We start from the raw sequence: 21,224 nt of genomic DNA on the forward strand, positions 1-21,224 counted from the left end.
ACTCCCCAGAACTGCCTCCACCAGTGTCTGTCCCTGCCGTGAGCCGCGGCCGCCCCTTGTCTCTGCAGGACACCTTCCGATGCCAGCACGTGTGTCTGGCCCAGGCTTTTTGAGGCCAGTGCTTTTCGCCCTGTGTCCTGGTGTGCCTAGACTTTGCATGCGCCTGCTAACAGTAGAGTTTCTGTGTCCTTCAGCCCTGTGAAGTTGCAGCCGTCAGCGTCTGCTGGCCTTCAAAGCCAGATCCCCTGGGGGCTCCTCCTCCCATTTTCAGATCCCCAGGCTGGTGAGCCCGATGTGGGGCTCAGAACTTCCACTCCTGTGGGAGAACCTCAGGTTTTAATTGTTTTCTATTTTGTGGGTTGCCCACCTGCGGGTATATGATCTGATGTTATTATGATGGTATCCCTTCCTGCTGTGTCATTGTGGCTGCCGCTGTGTGTATGGATGCAGAATTATCTTTTTAGGTAGGTTCCAGGCTTTTTTTGTCAATGGTTTTTCAGCTGTTGTGATTTTGGTGTTCTTATAAGAAAAGATGAAAACTCATGTCCTTAATCTCTGCCATCTTTTCTCGGAAGTTCCAGTTATGTTTTGTTTTTTGGAGTTTTTTTTTTTTTTTTGGCCATGCCCTGTGGCTTGTGGGATTTTATTTCTCTGACCAGGGATTGAGCCTGGCAGTGAAAGCGTGGAGTCCTAACCATTGGCCTACCAGGGAATTTCCTGGTTTGTTTTCAGAACTCTTTTAAAATATGACCCCTAAGAAAATCTAGTATGTAAATGCAAGTTTAGATAAACTAGAGAATAATTTTTACATCATCACTAAGGAGTGCTTTATAGAAGGACTTTCATCTTAATCTGTTTCAAGAGGAACTCTCTTGTACAAGCGTGTGTTTACAGATCATAACCTGTTTGGCTGGCACACTTAATGCTGGTGTGTCTGTTTCGCCGCCAGTTGAAGGCCAAGGAAGTGAAGATAAGGCTTTCTTGAAGTTCGTAGATGACAGGTGGGTGCGTTCTTTCAGCGTTGTTTGAAGCCACACAGGCCCCATTCTCCTACTTGCCACTTTAAAGATGCTAATTGTATAAAATGAAGTGTGTATGTAGTTTTTCGTTTATTTTACTCTTTTAGGCTCTGTGTTTTGTTTTCCAAAAATAACTTGGAGGTTAGTGACTTGTTTCTTGGATAGTTTGGCCATTAAAAATGATTTAAAATGTCTTATCAATTCTGATAGGCATCCTGAATTTTAACACTTTGATCCTTCTAATTGCATAATAAAGAAGAAAGTTTTATGATGGACTTAGTATCTTCAAACTTATTTCAGCTTGGCTGTAGCCAGGCAGTTGAATACTGATGACTCTGTACAGTGACTGGAAAGTTTTCCTAAGTTTAGCGAAGGAGGTATTTTTTATGATCTGTTATTGATGAGAGTTTTATAGGTAATAGTAAATCATCGTAGTAGATTGTGGTAAAGGCTCAAGATAAGCGATGACAGATGAGGTATAGTTATGAAAATAGAGACTCCACGTGGTTGTAAGATAAGAACGTTGTTGCGAGCTCCGGAGCCTGCGGGCTGCCGTTACTGCAGCCCGTGCGCCTAGAGCAGTGCTCCTCAGCAGAAGCACCACCGCAGCGAGCAGCCCGTCTCCTGCCACTGGAGGGCAGCCGCTGCTCTGCACAGCTAGAGAGAGCCCGTGTGTAGCGGGGAGATGCAGCACAACCAAAAAAGGATGATGCTGGTAAAGGATCTTCTGTGACCAGGACTGATGCTGTGGAGTGAATGTGTCCCCCAAATTCTTGTTGAGATTCTAACCCCAGTGTGATGGCATTAGGAGATGGGGGTCTTTGGCAGATGATTAGCTTATGAAGGTGGAGCCCTCGTGAATGGGATTGGCATGCTTACGAAAGAAATGCCAGAGAGCTGTCTCACCCTTCCTGCCATGAGGGTACACAGCGAGAAGACTGTTCCTGACCCAGGAAGCCAGGCTTTCTAGACAGACATGCCAACATCGTGACCCTGGACTTCCCAGCCTCCAGAACTGTTGAAAAGAAACGTCTTTTGTTGAAAAGTCACCCAGCCTATGGTTTTTTTGTTAGAGCAGCCTGAAGAGACGGGGACACGGTTCCTGGTGTGTGTTATGTATTTATGTTTGGCTGTGCCGGATCTTCGTTGCTCTGTGTAGGCCTTCTCTGGGTGCAGAGAGTGGGGTCCAGTCTTGGTTGCGTGCAGGCTTCTCGTTGCAGTGGCTTCTCTGGTTGTGGAGTGCAGTCTCTGGGCACAGTGGGTTCAGTAGTTGCGACACACAGGCTCAACAGCACCAACTTGCAGGATCTAGAGCATGGGCTCAGGGGTTGTGGAGCATGGACTTAGTTACTCTGCAGCACCTGGAGTCTTTCTGGACCAGGGATCAAACTTGTGTCACCTACAGTGGCGGGCGAATTTTTGTCTACTGTGCCACCAGGGAAGTCCTGGTTTCGATGAGCCAGCAAGGACAGTGCCTGGTAAGAATGGGATAATTTCTTTCCTGTAAGCATCTTAAACGTGAGGAGTTCATACCCTGCTGCTGTTAGAAGAACTTGCTCAGAGGATGTTGAAAGAAGGGGATAAATGTGACACACTGAAGGAAACAGATAAGCTGACGCACTGCAATGAAATGAGCGAGTGTTGTTGGAAGTACAAAGGAGGCTGCTTAAACCCGACTTCTGGAGGCGGGGCTCTAGAGGACACTGAGCTGAAACCAGACAGGTAAGGTAGGGCTCTCCAGGTGTGGTGAGGGGGAGTTCCAGAAAGAAGTGACAGCGCGTGTGGAGCTTTAGAGAGCGAGGCCTCTCTGCTGCCCTGGAAGAAGTTGTGAGCGGCTGGAGCCTCGTGTGCGCGTGGTAGGACATGATGAGAGAGAGGCGGGAAAGGGCAGGGGGCTTTGTAAGGGACAGTGACCTCTACTCTTGGCTCTGTACTGTGAGGATGGCAGGAGACCCTTAGGGTTTTCTTCTGACATCTTAACGAGAATTCCAAACTTAACAGAAAAGGTGAAGGAAGTTTACGGTTAGTGCTCATGTACCCAAACCAAAGTCTGCTATTAGTATTGAACTGTTTTGCCTTTTCATATAACCATGCAACCATGAAGAAAAAACTCACTTCAGAGTAAATTGCACACATTAGCTTATTTCCCTCTGCTGCTGCTAAGTCACTTCAGTCGTGTCCGACCCTGTGCAACCCCATAGACGGCAGCCCACCAGGCTCCCCCGTCCCTGGGATTCTCCAGGCAAGAACACTGGAGTGGGTTGCCATTTCCTTCTGCAATGCATGAAAGTGAAAAGTGAAAGTGAAGTCAACTCAGTCGTGTCTGACTCTTAGTGACCCCATGGACTGCAGCCCACCAGGCTCCTCCGTCCATGGGCGTTTCCAGGCTACTCCACTCGAGTACTGGAGTGGGGTGCCATTGCCTTCTCCTTATTTCCCTCTAAATACTATTGACTAGAATCCCTTTAAGGGTCTTGAGAGAGTGAGTGGCAAGATTGTTCTGGGAAGATTACTCAGCTGTAGAATGTGGAATGGGTTAGAGTGTGGTATGACTTCGTGAATATTCACTTTTGAGTGGTAGGTTTATATAGTGAGAGAAGAGAGCTGGGAGGTGGCTGTGGGTTAAGACACAGAAAAAGCAGTCTGGCATGGGATGTGATTGGAAAATGGGTATAAGCCTAGAACAAGACTGACTGTTTGCTAATGGCTCAGTTGAGCTTTCTGGAAATACTAGGGAACAAATGAGGTTTTGTTTACAATGTGCCTTTATTGCTCTTTTTAGGAAATCTGTTTTCAGTTGTCCACATTTGTCATCAAGACAGATCATATCAGAGTTCATTTAGGTGGTTTTTTTTTTTTTTTAAACAAAAGGGACAGCAGCAGAAAATGATCATTATAATTGAGGCTTAAGATTTATTTTAAAATGTATAAAATATCAATATTTACTTATTCAGCCAACTGTTTAACTTCTAAATGTCATTAATGTTGATGAGGGGAGAAATTTTGTTCCTGAAAAGATTTTATTTCAGCAAGCAAAGTGCATCCTCAAACATCCTGAGAATCTTCTCTCTTAGATTTAGAGTATTCTTGTTTTTAAAGGTTCTTTTTGTTGTCCTGGGCCTTCGTAGCTGTGAGAGGGCTTTCTCCCGTGACGGCGGGCGGGGGCTGTTCTCTGGTGGAGGCGCTCGTCGTGGTGGTGGTTCTTGTAGAGCCTGGGCTCTGGGTGCTCGGGCTTTAGCATTTGTGGCACGCAGGCTCAGTTCTCGTGACCCCCGCGTTGGCAGGTGGACTCCTAAGTACCATCCCGCCAGGGAAGTCCCAGGAGCGCACTTGTGAGAAGGTTGACTTGCCTTCTCTGGGGGGCTGGGACGGCTGTCACTATGCCCCACAGTGTCTGTGGGTGTGCCCTGGCCTGTTCCCTCATGTAAGTAGAGAGGGTGTCATTGGAGTTCGTTATCGCCTGTGTGTGTTTATTTAATGTTCCTTATTCTCATTGTGAACGTTTGTAATTTGTTACCAGAAATGAGAAATTTCAGAATCCAGGGTGGGGCCGTGGGGGGGAAATCTCTACCATATTTATCATATTACATTTATTTGACAGTATACTCTTTTTCAAATTTAATGTTGTAAAATTTTTCATAAAATGGATCCCCAAGGTCTAAAATTCCAGGAGAGAAGAAATTCCAGTATAGTAAAACAAACGTCATTTGTGGTCCTTAGAGTAGAATCAGGAGAGTGGGAACAGAACCACCCATCACTCAAAGGCAGTTGAGAGAGAGGAATGCTTAAATTGCCTTTCTTCTGAAAGTAAATGGCCCCTGAAACAGGAATACTTTATTATTTTGTCATAAGACAGAAATAATAAGCAGTATGTTTGTTTTCTGAAGATTTAGTGTGTGTGTGTGTGTGTGTGTGTGTAGTATATTGGAAAGTGGACACTTAAAATATCTATTTGGCTGCACTGGGTCTTAGTTGTGATGCTTGGAATCTTTAGTTACGGCATGTGAGCTCTTGGTTGCAGTATGTGGGATCTGGTTCCCAACCAAGGATGGAACCCAGGTCCCCTGTATTGGGAGCGCAGAGTCATAGCCACTGGACCACCAGGGAAGTCCCAAGGAAAGAGGGTGTTTTGGAGTTCAAGTTTTTTTTATCACTTCAGATCCTGACCTTGTCATTTCCTAACTATTTGAGACTTTGGATAAGACATTTTAACAGTTCTGAACCCTAGTATCCTCAAATGGGAGGTAATCATCATGCTCCCAGAGATGTGGTTATATTGGAATTAGACTGTTGGTTAAATGCATATGATGGATGTGAGAGATGGACCATAATGTGAGTGGAGCGCTGAAGAATTGATGCTGTTGAACTGTGGTGTTGGAGAAGACTCTTGAGAGTCCCTTGGACTACAAGGAGATCAAACCAGTCAATCCTAAAGGAAATCAATACTGAATATTCATTGGAAGGACTGATGCTGAAGCTGAAACTCCAGTACTTTGGCCACCTGATGCGAAGAACTGACTCATTGGAAGAGACCCTGATGCTGGGAGGGATTGAGGGCAGGAGGAGAAGGGGACGACAGAGGATGAGATGGCTGGATGGCATCACCGCCGAGATGGACATGAGTCTGAGTGAACTCCGGGAGTGGGTGAAGGACAGGGAGGCCTGGCGTGCTGCGGTCCACGGGTTGCAGAGAGTCGGACACGACTGATGACTGGACTGACCGAGCTGCGTGAGATCGGCCATCGGTATTTGCTGCCACTGCTGCTTCCATAGAGATGGGAGCAGCAGTTACGGTGGTCCTGACTGCTCAGAGTGTGGGTGAAAAAAGGTAGATGACAGTCTTAATTTTTCTTACGTAGAAACATGGTGATGAACTTGAAATTTCATCCTTTTTCTATCCTAACTTCTGAGGCTTTTGCATTTCAAAGCCATTAATACACAATAAATAGTAATACATGGGCTTCCCTGGTAGCTCAGCTGGTGATGAATCTGCCTACAGCGTGGGAGACTGACGTTTGATCCCTGGGTTGGCAAGATCCCCTGAAGAAGGGGAGAGCTCTCCACTCCAATATTCTGGCCTGGAGAATTCCACGGATTGTATAGGCCGTCGGGTCGCAAAAGAGTTAGACACGACTGAGGTACTTTCACTTTCAATACATAATAAAGTTTAAAAACCCTCCGTACCTGGTTAAGGGGACAAAATTTGTATCTTTCACTCAGGGGTTTGTGAAAGTTGTATTACTATTTTGCCACATTTTTTCTTGTTTGTGACAATTTATCAGTGGCTGCTTTGTAGGCGGCTTAGGAATATACCTTCCATTGTGAAGAGTTAGTAAGCACCGGGATGTAGCAGTCATCAGCACACAAAAATGCCTGGTCCTCCGGAGTTTTGGGTGATAGAGTGACTAAGCAAAAAAAACAGACAAACCTATGTTCTGTTAGTAAGTTCAGTGGAGAAAAATAAAACACACAGCAGGAGTGTTGGGAGGTTGTGACTTATTTTTTTCTCTAAGCTTGTGAGTTTAAATACAGTGGTTACGAACAATTTACCTGAGGACATGATATTTGAGGGAGGTTGGGAGGAAGCTTAGGTAACAAACGTAACATAAATTTCTGAAGAGAGTATGTTCTAAATGGGAGGGAACAGTGGATCAAAGCCTTGAGGTTGGAATGTTACATGAATAATTAGGTGGCAAGATAACAGTACTGCTTTTATGCATATTGCCCCGTGAGTTATTCATGGGACCTCTAAATGGGTTTGAACAATAAGTGGTTGAGCAGCTGAGACTGGAAGGAAATCTGAGAGTCACTAGATTATAGGTGGTACTGAAGTCTTGTGTGGAGATTCTCTTGGAATTGTGTGTAGAGTGAGGAGAGCAGGGGTCTGAGGAAGGAACCCTGGGGAACACAAACGTTGGGTGGTTTGGAAACCTTCCAGGAAGATGTAGGGCCGACCACTGAAGGCAGGTGGGAGCACAGCAGAGGGTGGGGCAAGGGACAGGCTTCTCTGCCTTCTGTGTCTCCTTTCCCTCTCTGCCAACTCCCAGCAGTGCAGCCTTTGAGTCCAGCTGCCACCCCCGCCCTCACCCCCGACCGTAATATGCTAGTTCAGGCCTGCCTCTTGCTGCTGCTGCTGCCGCCGAGTCGCATCAGTCGTGACTCTGCGTCTCGCCAGCATTCCACTAATAGTCTAGTATGGTTAAATCCCCTACGTATGAACAAGTTCTGTTCTGAGAGCTCGTTTATAAGTTCAGTTTGTTCCTAAGTCCAACAGAGTTAGCCTAGGTACCCAACTAACAAAATTGTCTATAGAGTACTGCGCTGTAACAGGTTTATAATACTTTTCACACAAACTATATGTATGGAAAAAATAAACACAAAAAATAAAACGTTTAATCTTACAGTACAGTACCTTGCCTGCAGTGCAGGAGACCCAGGTTCAATCCCTGGGTTGGGAAGATGCCCTGGAGAAGGAAATAGCACCCCACTCCAGTATTCTTGCCTGGAAAAATCCCATGGACAGAGGAGCCTGGCAGGCTACAGTCCATGGGGTCGAAGAGAGTCGGACACGACCGAGCGACTAATCCTTGCCACCTTGTACAGTAGTGCAGCGCAGCAGCTGGCACGCAGGGTCTGGCATTGAGTGAGGAGGCAATAAGAGTTACTGACTGGAGGAGGGAAAGGACGTGGGAGATGGTAGGTAGACCTGAAGGATGTTAGCGACGGGAGACAGAGCAAGCTGCAGTTTCACTCATGCCTGATGTTGATGGAAGGCACACTCACGTTTTTGAAAGTTTGCAACTTGCAGGTTTGTATGTAGGGGACTTACTGTATCTAGTCTTCTTACTCTCAAACTTACCTTTTCAGTCACCCTGCCACACTTTTGCGATAGCAGTCTTTCTAAAATGCCTAAATACCACCAGGGACTCTTCAGGATAACGTCTATCTCAGACTGGTGTAGGATGCCCTTCATAATCTTGCATTCCCTCTTTGTGCTCACTTTCTGGCCCCTTTCTTCCTCACATCCTACATTTCTTGCATTCAAATTATCTGTCTTTTCTAGAAGGACACTTCTTTGCCTCCAGGTTCTAGATGTGTTTCCCTACTTCTTGGAGAGAGTAACTCAGTATGGTTCATGAACACTACAAGGTTTGACTGAAATATTACCTTCTCTTCAAAACCCTTTTTGACTTCCAGGCAAAACCAGAGTCTTCCTTTGGGCTGGCTTCCTGGTTGTTGCCCATCTCTGCTGTAGTCCTGATGACAGCATCTTGAACTCCTCTTCTGCTTGTTTTCCCCTCTCCAGTTTATGAGCTCGTAGGACAGCATCTTTGACCGTGGATCTCTGTATTCCTAGTGCTTGGCTTAGTGTAGTAAATGTCTATGCAGCGGTTCTCAAAGTGTGGTCCTTGGACCAGCAGCATCAGCAACACTGGGAGCTTGTTAGAAATGCAGATGTGTGGGCCCCACCCCAGGCTTACTGAACCAGGAAGCCAGGAGGCGAGGCCCAGCAGTGTGTTTTAACAGGCCCCCCAGGGGAGTCTGATGCATTTTTGAGAATCATTAATCCAGTGAAGTGAATGATGGTAAACAAACTCCGATCTCACAAAAGTGAGGGAGAGCCCTTCCACTTGTCTACAGACCTCAGAAAAAGGAAACAGCCACGCTATAGTGATGGCTGCAAGAACTTAGAATCGTAAGCCTATGTCCTTATGATTGACAGTATATATATGTGTGTGTGTGTGTGTGTTTAATTCATTTATTTGACTTCTCCGCACGGCATGTGGAATCTCAGTACCCTGACCAGGGATTGAACCTGTGCCCCCTGTATCGGAAGTGCAGTCTTAACCACTAGTTGTTGCTGTTCGCTGGCTAAGTCGTGTCTGACTCTTTGCAACCCCATGAACTGCAGCATGCCAAGCTCCTCTGTCCTCCTCTGTCTCCCAGAGCTTGCTCAGACTCCTGTCTGTTGAGTCGGTGATGCCATCCAACCATCTCATCCTCTGTCGTCCCCTTCTCCTTTTGCCTTCAATCTTTCCCAGCATCAGGGTCTTTTCCACTGAGTCGATTCTTGGTATCTTCACTGTCCTCTTAACCACTAGACTGCTAGGGAAAGTCCCACAATTGATAATATTTGTTGATATGTCAGGGGAGTGTGTAATTTCCTTGGTTCTGTCTCACTGCACCAAAAATGTGAAATGGCTGACTGGTGTTACGGCTCGGTTACAGCTCAGTTTTATTTGGTAAGCAAAGGAACATACATCCTTGAGGTGTGAGGCGGGCCGACCCAAAAGAAGAGAGGGGCTCAGTTTGGCTCCTCTTTTTATATGTTCCTTCTTCTCACCCGAGCCTGCTGTGTGTAAAATGGGCTAGCCAGGAGGGCTGTTTGTTCCACCCGAGGTCTCACTCTGGTCCTCGGATTTTCTTTCGTTCATTTTCTTGGGCTTTTCCTTTCTTTGTCTTTTAGCCACCGCCATTTTGGAGTCCGTTTTCCTATTCTAACTACCTAACAGTGTCATGAATTTGGAGTTCTGACCTGATACTACTTACAAGCCTTTACAGTTAGATAAACTAAAAGGAGACAGAAACTTACAGCTTAAGGAAACACTCGTCATCTCACCGTAGATGACCAAATTATCAGTGATTGTTTCTAACTGATGTTGCTGTGATTTTATTCTTTTTGTTTATGCTTAAGATCATCTACAAGTATATGTATTTTTTATTCAGAAATGTTTATATAGAAAATATATATTTGAAACGTTTAAAAAAAGTTGAAACCAACTCAAGTTTTTTGACTCTTCTAAACATACCCTTTCAATTTCTAACATCTAAAATGGAAATTAAAGAGATAAGCTAAATCCTGGGTCATATTAAGTGAAGTTTTACCTGACTACTTACTGCCTGTTTTTATGTACTTTGAAAATATAGTGCCTGATGACTTGTATCTACTATTATAGTGCCGCACAGAATAGTCTCACAGCCTTAAAAATCCTCTGATCTTGCCAAGGCCCTCTTTAAAAGCAAGTTTTCCTAGATCTCACTATGATTTAGACTGTTTTATGTCTGTTGCTCGTGCCCACTTAGTTGACTAGATATAAATTCTTATGTTTTGTTTTATAGTTCTTGAACTACAGAAGCAAATTATATAGAGACTTCCCTGGCGGTCCAGTGGTTAAGACTACACTTTCAGTGCAGAGGGTGTGGGTTTGATCCCTGATGGGATAAAATCCCACGTGCTGCACGATGCAAACAAACAAAAAAAATTATAAAGTAAATGCCATAAGAACTGTAAAACTGATAACATTCAAATTAGTAATCAGTATAACAAATGATATTTTGCTGAAATTAAATAAGTTTAATAGTAAACTGAAGTCTGTGTTTTCATTTTCACTGGTTGAATTTGTGATTTCTATTTTAAGTGTGATTATCACAGAATGCATGTCATTATCATAGTTATTACTGTTTTCAACCCAGTTTGTTATTTTGATGGACTCTTTATTTTGTTGTTTTGTCTGCACCACGTGGCTTGTGGGATCTTAGTTCCCTGACCAGGGATTGAATCCAGCTTCAGGAGGGGAAGCACTGAGTCCTAAACAGTGGACCACCAGCAAATTCCCTTGGTGGATCTTTAATAGTTTACTGCAAAAATAGTGCTGAAAAATAAGTACTCTTTTTAATGACAAGTTCTTTATTGCTTAGTTAAGGCTACACTTACTGGTCTCCTGAAAATAGTTTTCTTCCATGCATCTATTTAAATACAGGTTTTTTCCCCAAGCACTTGTTTAAATACTGGCTTCCCTGGTGGCTCAGCAGTAAAGAATCCACTTGAAATGCAGGAGACACAGGTTCGGTTCCTGCGTGGGGAAGATGCCCTAGAGTAGGAAATGGCAACTCACTCCAGTATTCTTGCCTGGAAAATCCTATGGACAGAGGAGCCTGGCGGGCTACAGTCCACGGGGTCCCAAAGAGTGGGACACGACTGAAGCAACTGAACAATAGCAAAGGCTGCACTTACTGCTGTGAAGTGTTGAGAAATGGTTTAAAACCAATAGGAGCAGTGCGATTGAGAACAGCATTGACTTCCCTGGGACACTTTGTTGTGAGTTTGGCTTGCCCCTGTGGCCACTCTCTGCTCTGTTCTGTCTGCGTCCCTTGGCCTTAGCTTGGCACCAGTAGAATGATAAACACCAGTGCACAGGTGGCTACTGCAGTTTCTTGACAGCTTTGACAGTTAAAGATAGCTAGAAAATCCAGGATATATATATATAGTTTCTTAAATGCTCAACATGAAAGTTAAAAATAATTTTGAAATTCTCAGAGAACTCATGAATCTGTAGAAATAAGTCCTTAGATCCAAGAAACTCACTTTTATTAAGTACTAATAACATGATATTGCCAATAACAAAAGAGGTCCATGAAATAGTAACATGTAGTATTTAAAGAAAGTGTAAGTAAAGTTGCTCAGTTGTGTCCAACCATGCAATTTTCCAGGCAAGTGTCCTGGAGTGGGTTGCCGATCAAACCTGGCTCTCCCACACTGCAGGCAGACACTTTACCATCTGAGCCACCAGGGAAGCCCCAATATTAAAAAAAAAAGCTTTTTAAAAAAAACCTCCCACCAAACCATCAAATAGCTGGCCTAGTTTTAAGCTTCTGAAATTTGTGCCAGGTTTAAGTCACATGATTTCTTGCTATTAATATTTTTTAAGCCTACAGTTTTTGTCTATTCTACATTCTCTCTACCCTTGTTCTTACTCAACTCACTACCCCTAAGTTACTCACCCCTCTCCTTTGCTACGTATTTCTTATGGCTTCCTTATTTGGGTGAGGTCAGTCACAGGTCCCTGCCCTGGTCAGTTTTTACCTATGACCCTTCCTTCATGAGTGGCCCTTGGGTGTGTGCACATGATGCCAGCTGGACCAACTAAAAGTCTTTACCTGAGAGTCTTCAGACTGGAAAATGACAGAGAGAGTCTTTTATTCCTTGTAGCTTGAATGAGGATGGTGTAAAAGTTGAGCTTCTTAAAAGATAGCCACAGAGGAGATCATTCGTAATAGAAGAAATAGAGGCTTAACAAGAGGAGTGGAGATAATGGAGAGAGAATCATGGAGGTGAAGTCTGCATCTTCTCCTGTACAGTTACCTACTCATCTGGCAAATTACCCTCTTGGTTGAAGCTAGTTCCAATTGGGTTTTTCACTCAGCACACTAGAAAGCATCCTTAAATAGTCCATATTATGATTTTAAAGATCTGTCCTTTTTACAGGTGAAGATGGGGCTGGAAAAACAAGCTTAATAAGAAAAATTCAGGGAATAGAGGAGTACAAGAAAGGAAGAGGATTGGAATATCTGTATTTAAATGTTCATGATGAAGACAGGGACGGTGAGTGTCGTTCACTTGTAATTAATTTTCCTGGTGTCTTTCTTCAAGTTGCGCTGCTGTCCATATGAATATTGGTCTTTGACTTTGCTTAGTGTCATTTATTTTACCAGGATTCGTACTATCTCATGCCAGTCAGTGAATAGTTTAGGGTTTGGGATTGGGATTCATATGGTGGTATTTTTAAACATCTTAAGGTATTGGTATGTGAACTTCAGCTTTCTCGCTGACCTTGAAGAATCTCAGTTTTTAAGTTCCATTTCTCTCCTGTTTAGTGAAATAAGAGTGTTTTGTGAATATTTTGCCCTCGTTTTTCTGTCTTCTCATTTTTTGACAAGAAAATGTCATATACTTCCCAGCTTTTTTCATCTGATCAGCCATTTTTGTCTTCTGTAGATCACTTGCTTTCTCATTTTTGTATATAATATCTTGAATATGCATGGCTCTATCTTCTGATGGTAAGAATAGAAACAAGTGATTCAGTCTGTGGTTTGGGATTGAGAAGTTCGAAGTAGAGGATGCTCATTTTCTGTGTTGGCAGTTAAATCATTTTCTTGAATATTCATTAGGAATATACTGAATTGGTAGACGTCACCTAAGTAGTTGAACCTTGCCAAAGGAAACCTCTCCTGTGGAGCTGCCCTAGAATACCAAGTAGTATTGTGAGTTGGATGATGAGATGACTTTATCTTGTTGCCGTGGTAACCTTCTTTGTCTTTTGCAGATCAAACAAGATGCAATGTATGGATCTTGGATGGAGACCCATATCACAAAGGCCTCCTTAAATTTTCACTGGATGCCATTTCTCTGAAGGACACTCTAGTTATGCTGGTTGTTGACATGTCAAAGCCTTGGACTGCTTTGGATTCTTTACAGAAATGGGCAAGTGTTGTTAGAGAACATATTGACAAATTGAAAATTCCTCCTGAAGAAATGAAAGAAATGGAACAAAAGTGTGAGTAGTCTAGACAATACAGATTTTGAAGACAAAATTTCCTAGTTGACTTTCATAATTGTTAGGAATTTTTGAGTTTGAAAAAGATTTGATGATGGAAACATAATGTGAGTACTGCCTTTGAAATTCAGTTTGGATGACGTGCTAAGTTTTAATATAGCTTTACACTGGAAGCATACGCATAATGGCAGACTCTTCTGAAGAGATGCCCTTTCTTGTTTGCCAAAAGGCCGTATGTGTTCATTTGGAGAGCGGTATTTCAGGATAAAAAATTCTGAATCTTTCTACAGCTGCTCATTTTCAGTAGTTGAGTTTCTTGATAAGTGGAGCAATCTTATTAACCTTGTCAAAATGAAGTATGTCCATAAGGATGTTAACACTATAACATAAAGATGTGAAGCTGGTTTTATGGTTTATGAAGTACATAATGTATTTTGTATGTGCCCATGTAAGTTGGAAATTTTCATGGAAATTATGAAAATAATATGGGTTGTTTCTGACAAGTTGTAAGCCAGTTGTCACAATTCTTTATTTCACTGAGAGCTCTTCATATGTCGGTGTTGCACTTCGTTTAAGGAAATATACAGATGGCATGCTGCTGTTCTTTGCTGTCGTTAGCTGATAACTTTTAGGGGAAATTTGACAGCTTACTGAAATTGATGTGCATGGAAACAGTAGAAACGTAAGAGAATGTATGTCCTAAATCATTAAAAAAGATATCTAACTGCTTTTAATCTATAACTTTCTTTTCTTTTTGGCCATTGCCTATGGAGCTTTTTCCTGCCTCTCTAAGTTTATGCCATAAGGTGGTTCTCAGTCTGTGGTCCCACGACCGGCAACAGTACAGCTGGGAGTTTGTTAGAAATACATATTCTCAGGCCCTGCCGTAGACTTCTGAGTGAGAAACTTCTGGTGCGTGCTCAAATTTGAGAACCACTGTGAGGTTTCAGCCTCCTATTTGAAGGGCAGTAGAGGTGTGCATGGGCTTCCCGGGTAGCTCAGCGGTAAAGAATTCACCTGTGATGCAGAAGATACCACGGATTTGATCCCTGGGTCGGGAGGATCCCCTGGGGGAGGGCATGGTAACCCACTCCAGTATTCTTGCCTGGGAGAATCCCGGTGGATGGAGGAGCCTGTCAGGCCGCAGTCCATGGGGTTGCACAGAGTCGGACCTGACTGAAGCGACTGAGCGCGCGTGCGCAAAGGTGTGCCCGTGCCCCTGTGTACTGCAGGGGCCGCGGCCAGCTGTCCAGGGCACCCTCTTCCCGACCCCATGTCGGTTAGGAGAGTTTTCCTCCTCCGTGATTCTGTATAACATTCCCTCATGCACTTATTATCCTGTGCTGTCGTTTTGCCTTTAAACATGAAAATCAGTCCTGTAGAAATCCCTGTGTGTATCTATCATTGGTTCCTTAAGAATTCTTTGACGAGGAATTACTAAATCAGAGTATACTTTGTTAAGGCCCTTGGTATACTCACAGTAGCTTTTTTTTAAGTGAAGGTTTTGATAGTTTTGCAGATGTTCTAAAAATTTATCAGTTTTGGTAATACCTCATTAGTTCTTATGGGAGTGATAGAATAAATACGGCTCAAGATTGGACCTAGATAAAAAGACCTGAATAAAACGTTTAGAGAGAAGTTACTATTAGAAAGTCATCTGGAACCGTCTTTTAAATTGTGGACCCCCCCAACACACATTTATCTTTTCCTTTATCTGTCAAGTGCCCTTTGTGAGTTAGAGAGGAAGAGGGACAAAGCTCAGTTGTGACTTGCCCACAGTAATTTGCCCAGATGAGCCAGGCCTGCATTGAACCCCGCTCTTTGGAACCACTCAGCGTTTGTTCTGCCTCCTGATAATTAATGTGGGTCTAGCATCCAGTGTTTATGTACTGTCTTTGAAGCAGATTTCTCAAACCCTTTTTGTTGCTTATAAGACCAAGTACGAACTCTAGTGAAAAAAAAAAATACATGTCTAGATTATGGCAGAAAAACTACCTAGTGAAATGAAAAGCTATTTCTAAACTATGTATTAAATTACCTTCCTTTGATTTTCAGTGGTGAGAGATTTTCAAGAATATGTAGAACCAGGAGAAGATTTCCCAGCTTCCCCTCAGAGAAGAAGTACCGCGTCACAGGAAGACAGAGATGACAGCGTGCTCTTGCCTCTGGGTGCGGACACGCTTACACAGAACTTGGGCGTCCCAGTACTAGTGGTGTGCACAAAGGTCAGTCTGCTTCCTGTAGGTTCTGCTACTGATGTTGGCCCGGGATGAACAGCTGTTTATTTTCTAGGCTCCTTGTGGTGTTGACGCATTAGTTTTTCTAGGTAACTTCCAGACTAGAAATAATAGTTAAAAATATTGAATGCTGTTCACATGTTCACCTTGTGATCTAAATCGTAGTTTCCTTTGAAAGAAAGTGTTACTTCAGATGTTCTATTGTGATTGAATTTCATTTTCCTAATTCTGATTAGAGTTCAAATTGTCAGTTTAGTAGAAAGAATTACAGGTAAGATGATGATTATCAAGTTTGTAAAATATTTTCCTGCATTGAGTTATATATGCCGATATTTTGATATATTAGGAGATTTTGTATGTAGAATGGACTTGATTTTAAAGACTTTTATCAGTGCTTGTTATGTAAAGTTGATATGCATCTATCAAAAGCCTTTTATTAAAGAGATTCTGGTAGGGTTGCTATTATAAAAATTCTGTTAATTTCATTCTGTCACTGTATATATACACTTTATAATAAAATCAGATTTCCTTTAAAAAATAATTTATACTTCATCTTCTACCTATTTGGTCTTAAGTAGTGTGTTTTTACTTTAGTAAGCCACGAACTAGTTAAGAAAATGATAGAACATATAAACGCTTTTGCTATCTAAAATTATTATCAAAAAGTAATGTGAAATTTGTGCATATAATTGAAAGAGGGTATGGAATTCATCTTTCGGATAAAAATGATAAATTTTAAAATATTTAATTTTTGAAGAGTTTAAAGTAAAACTTATCAATAACAAAGGAATGGGGGTACGATTGAAAATAATTAAGTCAAAATTTGTTGCCTGCTTTTCAAATGGTAATTCTGGTGGAGTTGGAAGTGTTGCTCGTACCTTTTCTGTAAACCTGTGCCTAAGCTCTCCCAGTAGAGTCCTTTCGCGTATGGCTTGTTTTGATTTTGTTTGGCAAACAGCTGCTTATCGGCAGCTATTTTCCTGTTTTTACACTGCAGATTGCCTCATAAAAGATCTTATTTTCTAATGAAAAAAATGTTGAGTTTAAAAGGGACCTGAATCAGTATCAGATGAGTCATAGATTCATAAAATTTTCAAGCCAGAAGAGATCATTTATAGTATTTCATAGAATCTAAGGCACCATCAGTTCTACTTGAGTTTAAGAGGTTTTACAATATGTGGATGTGGGAGAATGTGTGTCTCAGATTAGATGGGTTACTCAGCTCATTTTACAGACCCTGGACATTGAGGTTCAGCCTGTTACTTGCCACATCCTCATAGTTCAGTTAAAAATATCTTTAGTAAACTGTCATGTTTTGCCAAGTGACATTATAGTAATTATATGTATCTTTAATAATTTGAAATGCTCTCAGTTCTATAGAATGGACAAATATGCCACATTTTATATGCTGTTTATAAAGGAAACCGTTCTATGATAAACATATGCATGACAAAAAATGACAGATTGGACCCCAAATTAATACTTGTTCATTTTTAGATTTCATAAGCTTCCAATTCAGAAGTTTTGGTGACGTTACTTGGATGTCATGTTTGGAACATGCTTTAATTTTTTTCCTAACATTTTTTTGTTGCAAGTAGAAATCAGATTTGTTTCTTTGATTGAACTGGTGACATTTCAGAAATACCCTGTAATTTCTCTTTTCTGTTGTTGGTAAAATTGAAGTGAGAGTGAATAAAAGCACCAGAAAAGTAATGAAGGTCAGTTTAGAGTTGTCAGATAATCAGAGGAACAAAGGGGAAATGGTGTGTGGTACAGACTCCCTGGAGATACGGAGTGTTTTAGAGAACTTGTTCTAGAATGTAAGTCATTGAGTTAACAAGTATAACCGCCGTTTATAAGCTTGTCCTGTTACTCTTCCTTTATGTACCAAAACTTTCTCTTTGGTGTTCTTATCACCAAAGAGATCAGTATATCATAGAAGTCAGTACTTCTTTAAGTAATGAAAGCATTCATTAGTCTCAAGACTCTGACTAAAAGTCTCTAGACAGATAGGAGTAATTGATACTCTAGGTCCATATCAGAGTTGTAGTTTTGTGATATTCTCCCACCCAAAATTGAATTTAAATCATTATATTATTATTTAAAGTTAATATTGTTCTTCTTAAAATTATTTTAACTCATTAGTGTGATGCCATTAGTGTGTTGGAGAAAGAACATGACTACAGAGATGAGCATTTTGATTTTATTCAGTCACATATCCGGAAGTTTTGTTTACAGTGTATCCTTTTAGTACATTGGTTGGTGCAATATTTCTAAGCTGTTTGTTTATTTAAGTTGAGGAGTAAATTGATGAACTTAGAAATTCTATAAACTTTTATCTTCCTACCTCTGGTTAGAAATTTCATTTTAATTCCCAAGTGTCTTGGTATTTTGAGATACAAAAGCAAGTACTGAAATATGTAACTTTGATTTGATGTGTTTAAAGTACTATGATTAAGAAAAATAATTCTCAGACTTATGCAGAAAATTCTAACAAGTTAGCATTGTAAATATTCTCATTTAAAACTGGTGTTCATTACTTGGGGGTGGGTGGTAGGGCAAGATCAGTGTTTGGGTTTGTGTGTTCTTATTTTTAATATGTTTGGTATGTTAATCATCTCCAGAGTATGCATTCATCTCCATTGCATAGTCTGATGCAATGGTTTTAAATGGTTTTTAAATCTGGCTCTGCCCATCTAAAAGTTAACTGAATTGGAACATTCAAAAGGAAGGCTGGAGAAATCTGTGCTAAATTCTGAAAAAGCTTTCTGGGTTAATTTTGATGATCACAAGGTTAGAAAATCAATCATAGGAATCTTGTGTAGTCTAGGTTGCAAGGATTAGATGAGCCAATGAATATACAGCTAAGCAAAGGATAAAATGAATCAGTGAGTGAATGCTTTTAGAATTTCCTGTTGAAAACTGCAGATGGCTTGAGAGCACTGAAGGAGAAGTGTGCTCACTCGCCCCTCCTGGGTCAGATTTGGTGCAGTTGCATTCCCGAACCAAAGCTTGTGGGTCTGAAAAGTGACTAAATGATAGGTATTAGGACTAGATAGGAAGAGTAAGTGACAGACACGTGCTTAGAGCGTCCAAAGGTTTTCATCGTCATTAGTGCACGTTGACCACGTGGAGAAAGCCTGGCCGAATAGTGAATAAGATCGCTTGACCCTGGGAGCCTCCCTTTCCCCCTTTTCCTTCAGGACTTTGTCCTCTGCTGCCCTTTCTCTTCTCATGCCACATAACGGTTAGTTGGGTTGAATTAAAGGGCGTTCGTCTGCCAAAGAAAACAAAAAGTGGGAGTAATTGAAGTCAGGTGTTTATGGCCTTTTTAATTATCTTTGCAGATTAGAAAATTTGAGAACAAGCACTCTCTTTAAATGGTTATTTAAAACTACACTTGAAAATGTATATAGAGAGATGTAATCAGGAAGAAGAGTGTCCACTAAAATAATTACAGGCCTGTAGTAAAGCCGGCTGATTTTAAAAGAATACAAAACATATCACTTCAGGAGAGTTGAGTTGTGTGTGCGTGTGTGTGTATGTGTGAGTGAGTGAACTGAAGTGAAAAGTGAAGTCACTTAGTCATGTCTGACTCTTTGCAACCCCAAGGACTGTGAGCTGCCAGCCTCCTCCGTCCATGGGATTTTCCAGGCAATAATACTGGAGAGGGTTGCCATTTGCTTCTCCAGGGGATCTTCCCGACCCAGGGATTGAACCCCGGTCTCCTGCATTGCAGGCAGACGCTTTACTGTCCAAGCCACCAGGGAGTGAGGGCAACAATTCAAAATCATGTTTCCTTTAAAATTAAAAGATGTTTCATTATAATGCAAATTTTCCAGCTGTATAAATCTTCCAAATTATCATAAATTGGTTCTCATTGTGAGAAAGATGGTTGCTAAGTTCACACAGTTAAGCTTTTACTTAAGATTGTGAAGTTTGTTTCTACCAAATTAAGTATTATGACAAGTTAAGTATATTTAGCAAAACTACTTTAAGGTTCTCAAGCTTTGGTTCGTGTCCTAGAAAATACAAATATCCCGGTTCAGAGGTTACACCAGTCTCATCACTTCCTCCTGGCCTGAGTCACCATTTCTCTTGGGACCCAGCATCAAGTACTAGCAGATCCCCCTGATCAGTGGTCAGATTTCTGTTAGCCACTCCCACCACATCATCTACCGGTAGTCACATGGCCCCTTTTTCTACAGGTGTCTCTTGATCTTTTGGTCCACCAGGTCATGTGGATAAAGGTCACAGTTACAATCTGTGTTCGTTACTGCGTGTTCATCACACGTTCAACACACGTTACTGCTTGTGTTATATCACATTTTGGTCACAGTTGCTGTGGATTGTTCCTGAAAGCTCCTTGATGTTTCTTGATGGTTCATCTTCTCTGTTCAGTGGCTTTCCTGAGCTTTCTCCCCAAAGTCCTGATTCCTGAGACTAGTAAAAACTATAAGACATGCTAGTGCCGACTACCTTTGTTGAAAAGGCAAGACAGTTTTGATAAATAATATCCCTCCTTCATGAAGTTTAAGAAGGTAAAAAGCAAAAACAAATCTTGTCTTCCTGTGTTGTAAATACAGAGGTAGTGGACCCAGTTAATTACCTTTACTTTCTTGGCTAACGAGATTTTTGCCCTCCTGAGTTAAATCAATTATGTAGAGATTGTTTCATTTGAATTTAACGTGTGTGAAATACTTTATGATTTTGAAATTCTTGATTACCATGTAATTATATCCATGGAAATTATTTTTGAAACTAATATGCTGTAAATGTAAAGCTGAGAACACAGACTTTTACAGTACCTCTTCATGGAGTTTGTCCAAAAATTTCTTTAACGGTATAATTCAGATGGTGCAGCACTTATATACGCTTCAGTAAAAGAAAATAAAAATATAGATTTAGTATATAAGTACATCGTCCAGAAACTCTATGGATTTCCTTATAAGATTCCTGCTGTTGTTGTGGAAAAAGATGCAGTATTTATGTAAGTATGCTTTTTTAAATTTTTTTGGCTGTGCCATGCAGCACATGGGATCTTAGTTCCCCAACCAAGGGTCGAACCCTTGCCCCCTGCATTGGAAGTGCTCAGTCTTAACCACTGGACCACCAGGAAGGTCCTACTGTACTCCTAAGTATATTGTTCTGTCATATACTGTTGCTGCAGTTTGATGCTGTATCATTTTCGGTTTTAAAGTGAGACTAGTAAACTTTTCCATGATGAGTTGGTGAGAATCTGTTCCTAGATTATTTTATTTATAACATGCTTTGATCTATTATTGTTGCCTTTTAGATTTACTACTGGCCTGAGCCTTTTTGAAAGGCTGCTATTATAGCTAACCTATGTATTGGGTGCATGTATCAGTCAGTGTATCTGTTCTTTAATTGATTAACGGTACGTAAAGGACCCAATGTATAATAACCTAGATATGGTTTGAAAAGTTACCTGAATAAATTGGGAGGTAACACTAATGATTAGTTCCTCTCAAAAAACCTGTAATGTCAGTTCTAGAATCAAGAAAGTTAATAAATTTAAGTAGAAATTAGTAAACTTTAACTTGAGTATTGTAATAGATGAATTTTCTATAATTGGTCAAATTTAACTTCATAAAAACTGTTCTCCTTAATCT

At 41.4% G+C, this 21,224-nt stretch overlaps 1 protein-coding gene across 1 annotated transcript in view; it reads left to right on the top strand.

Annotated features, from left to right (window-relative positions):
- The window catches only part of DYNC1LI1 (dynein, cytoplasmic 1, light intermediate chain 1), a 53,499-nt gene that overhangs the window by 23,218 nt on the left and 9,057 nt on the right, over positions 1-21,224 (top strand). Inside the window, exons 3-7 of the mRNA XM_010835548.1 lie at positions 12,286-12,402; positions 13,124-13,354; positions 15,410-15,579; positions 17,737-17,830; positions 20,446-20,581. Coding sequence (XP_010833850.1) covers positions 12,286-12,402; positions 13,124-13,354; positions 15,410-15,579; positions 17,737-17,830; positions 20,446-20,581 — 748 coding nt within the window. The remainder of the gene's footprint in view (positions 1-12,285; positions 12,403-13,123; positions 13,355-15,409; positions 15,580-17,736; positions 17,831-20,445; positions 20,582-21,224) is intronic.

This window comes from Bison bison, unplaced genomic scaffold (assembly GCF_000754665.1).
Source record: "Bison bison bison isolate TAMUID 2011002044 unplaced genomic scaffold, Bison_UMD1.0 scf7180017864043, whole genome shotgun sequence".
Taxonomy (NCBI): domain Eukaryota; kingdom Metazoa; phylum Chordata; class Mammalia; order Artiodactyla; family Bovidae; genus Bison; species Bison bison.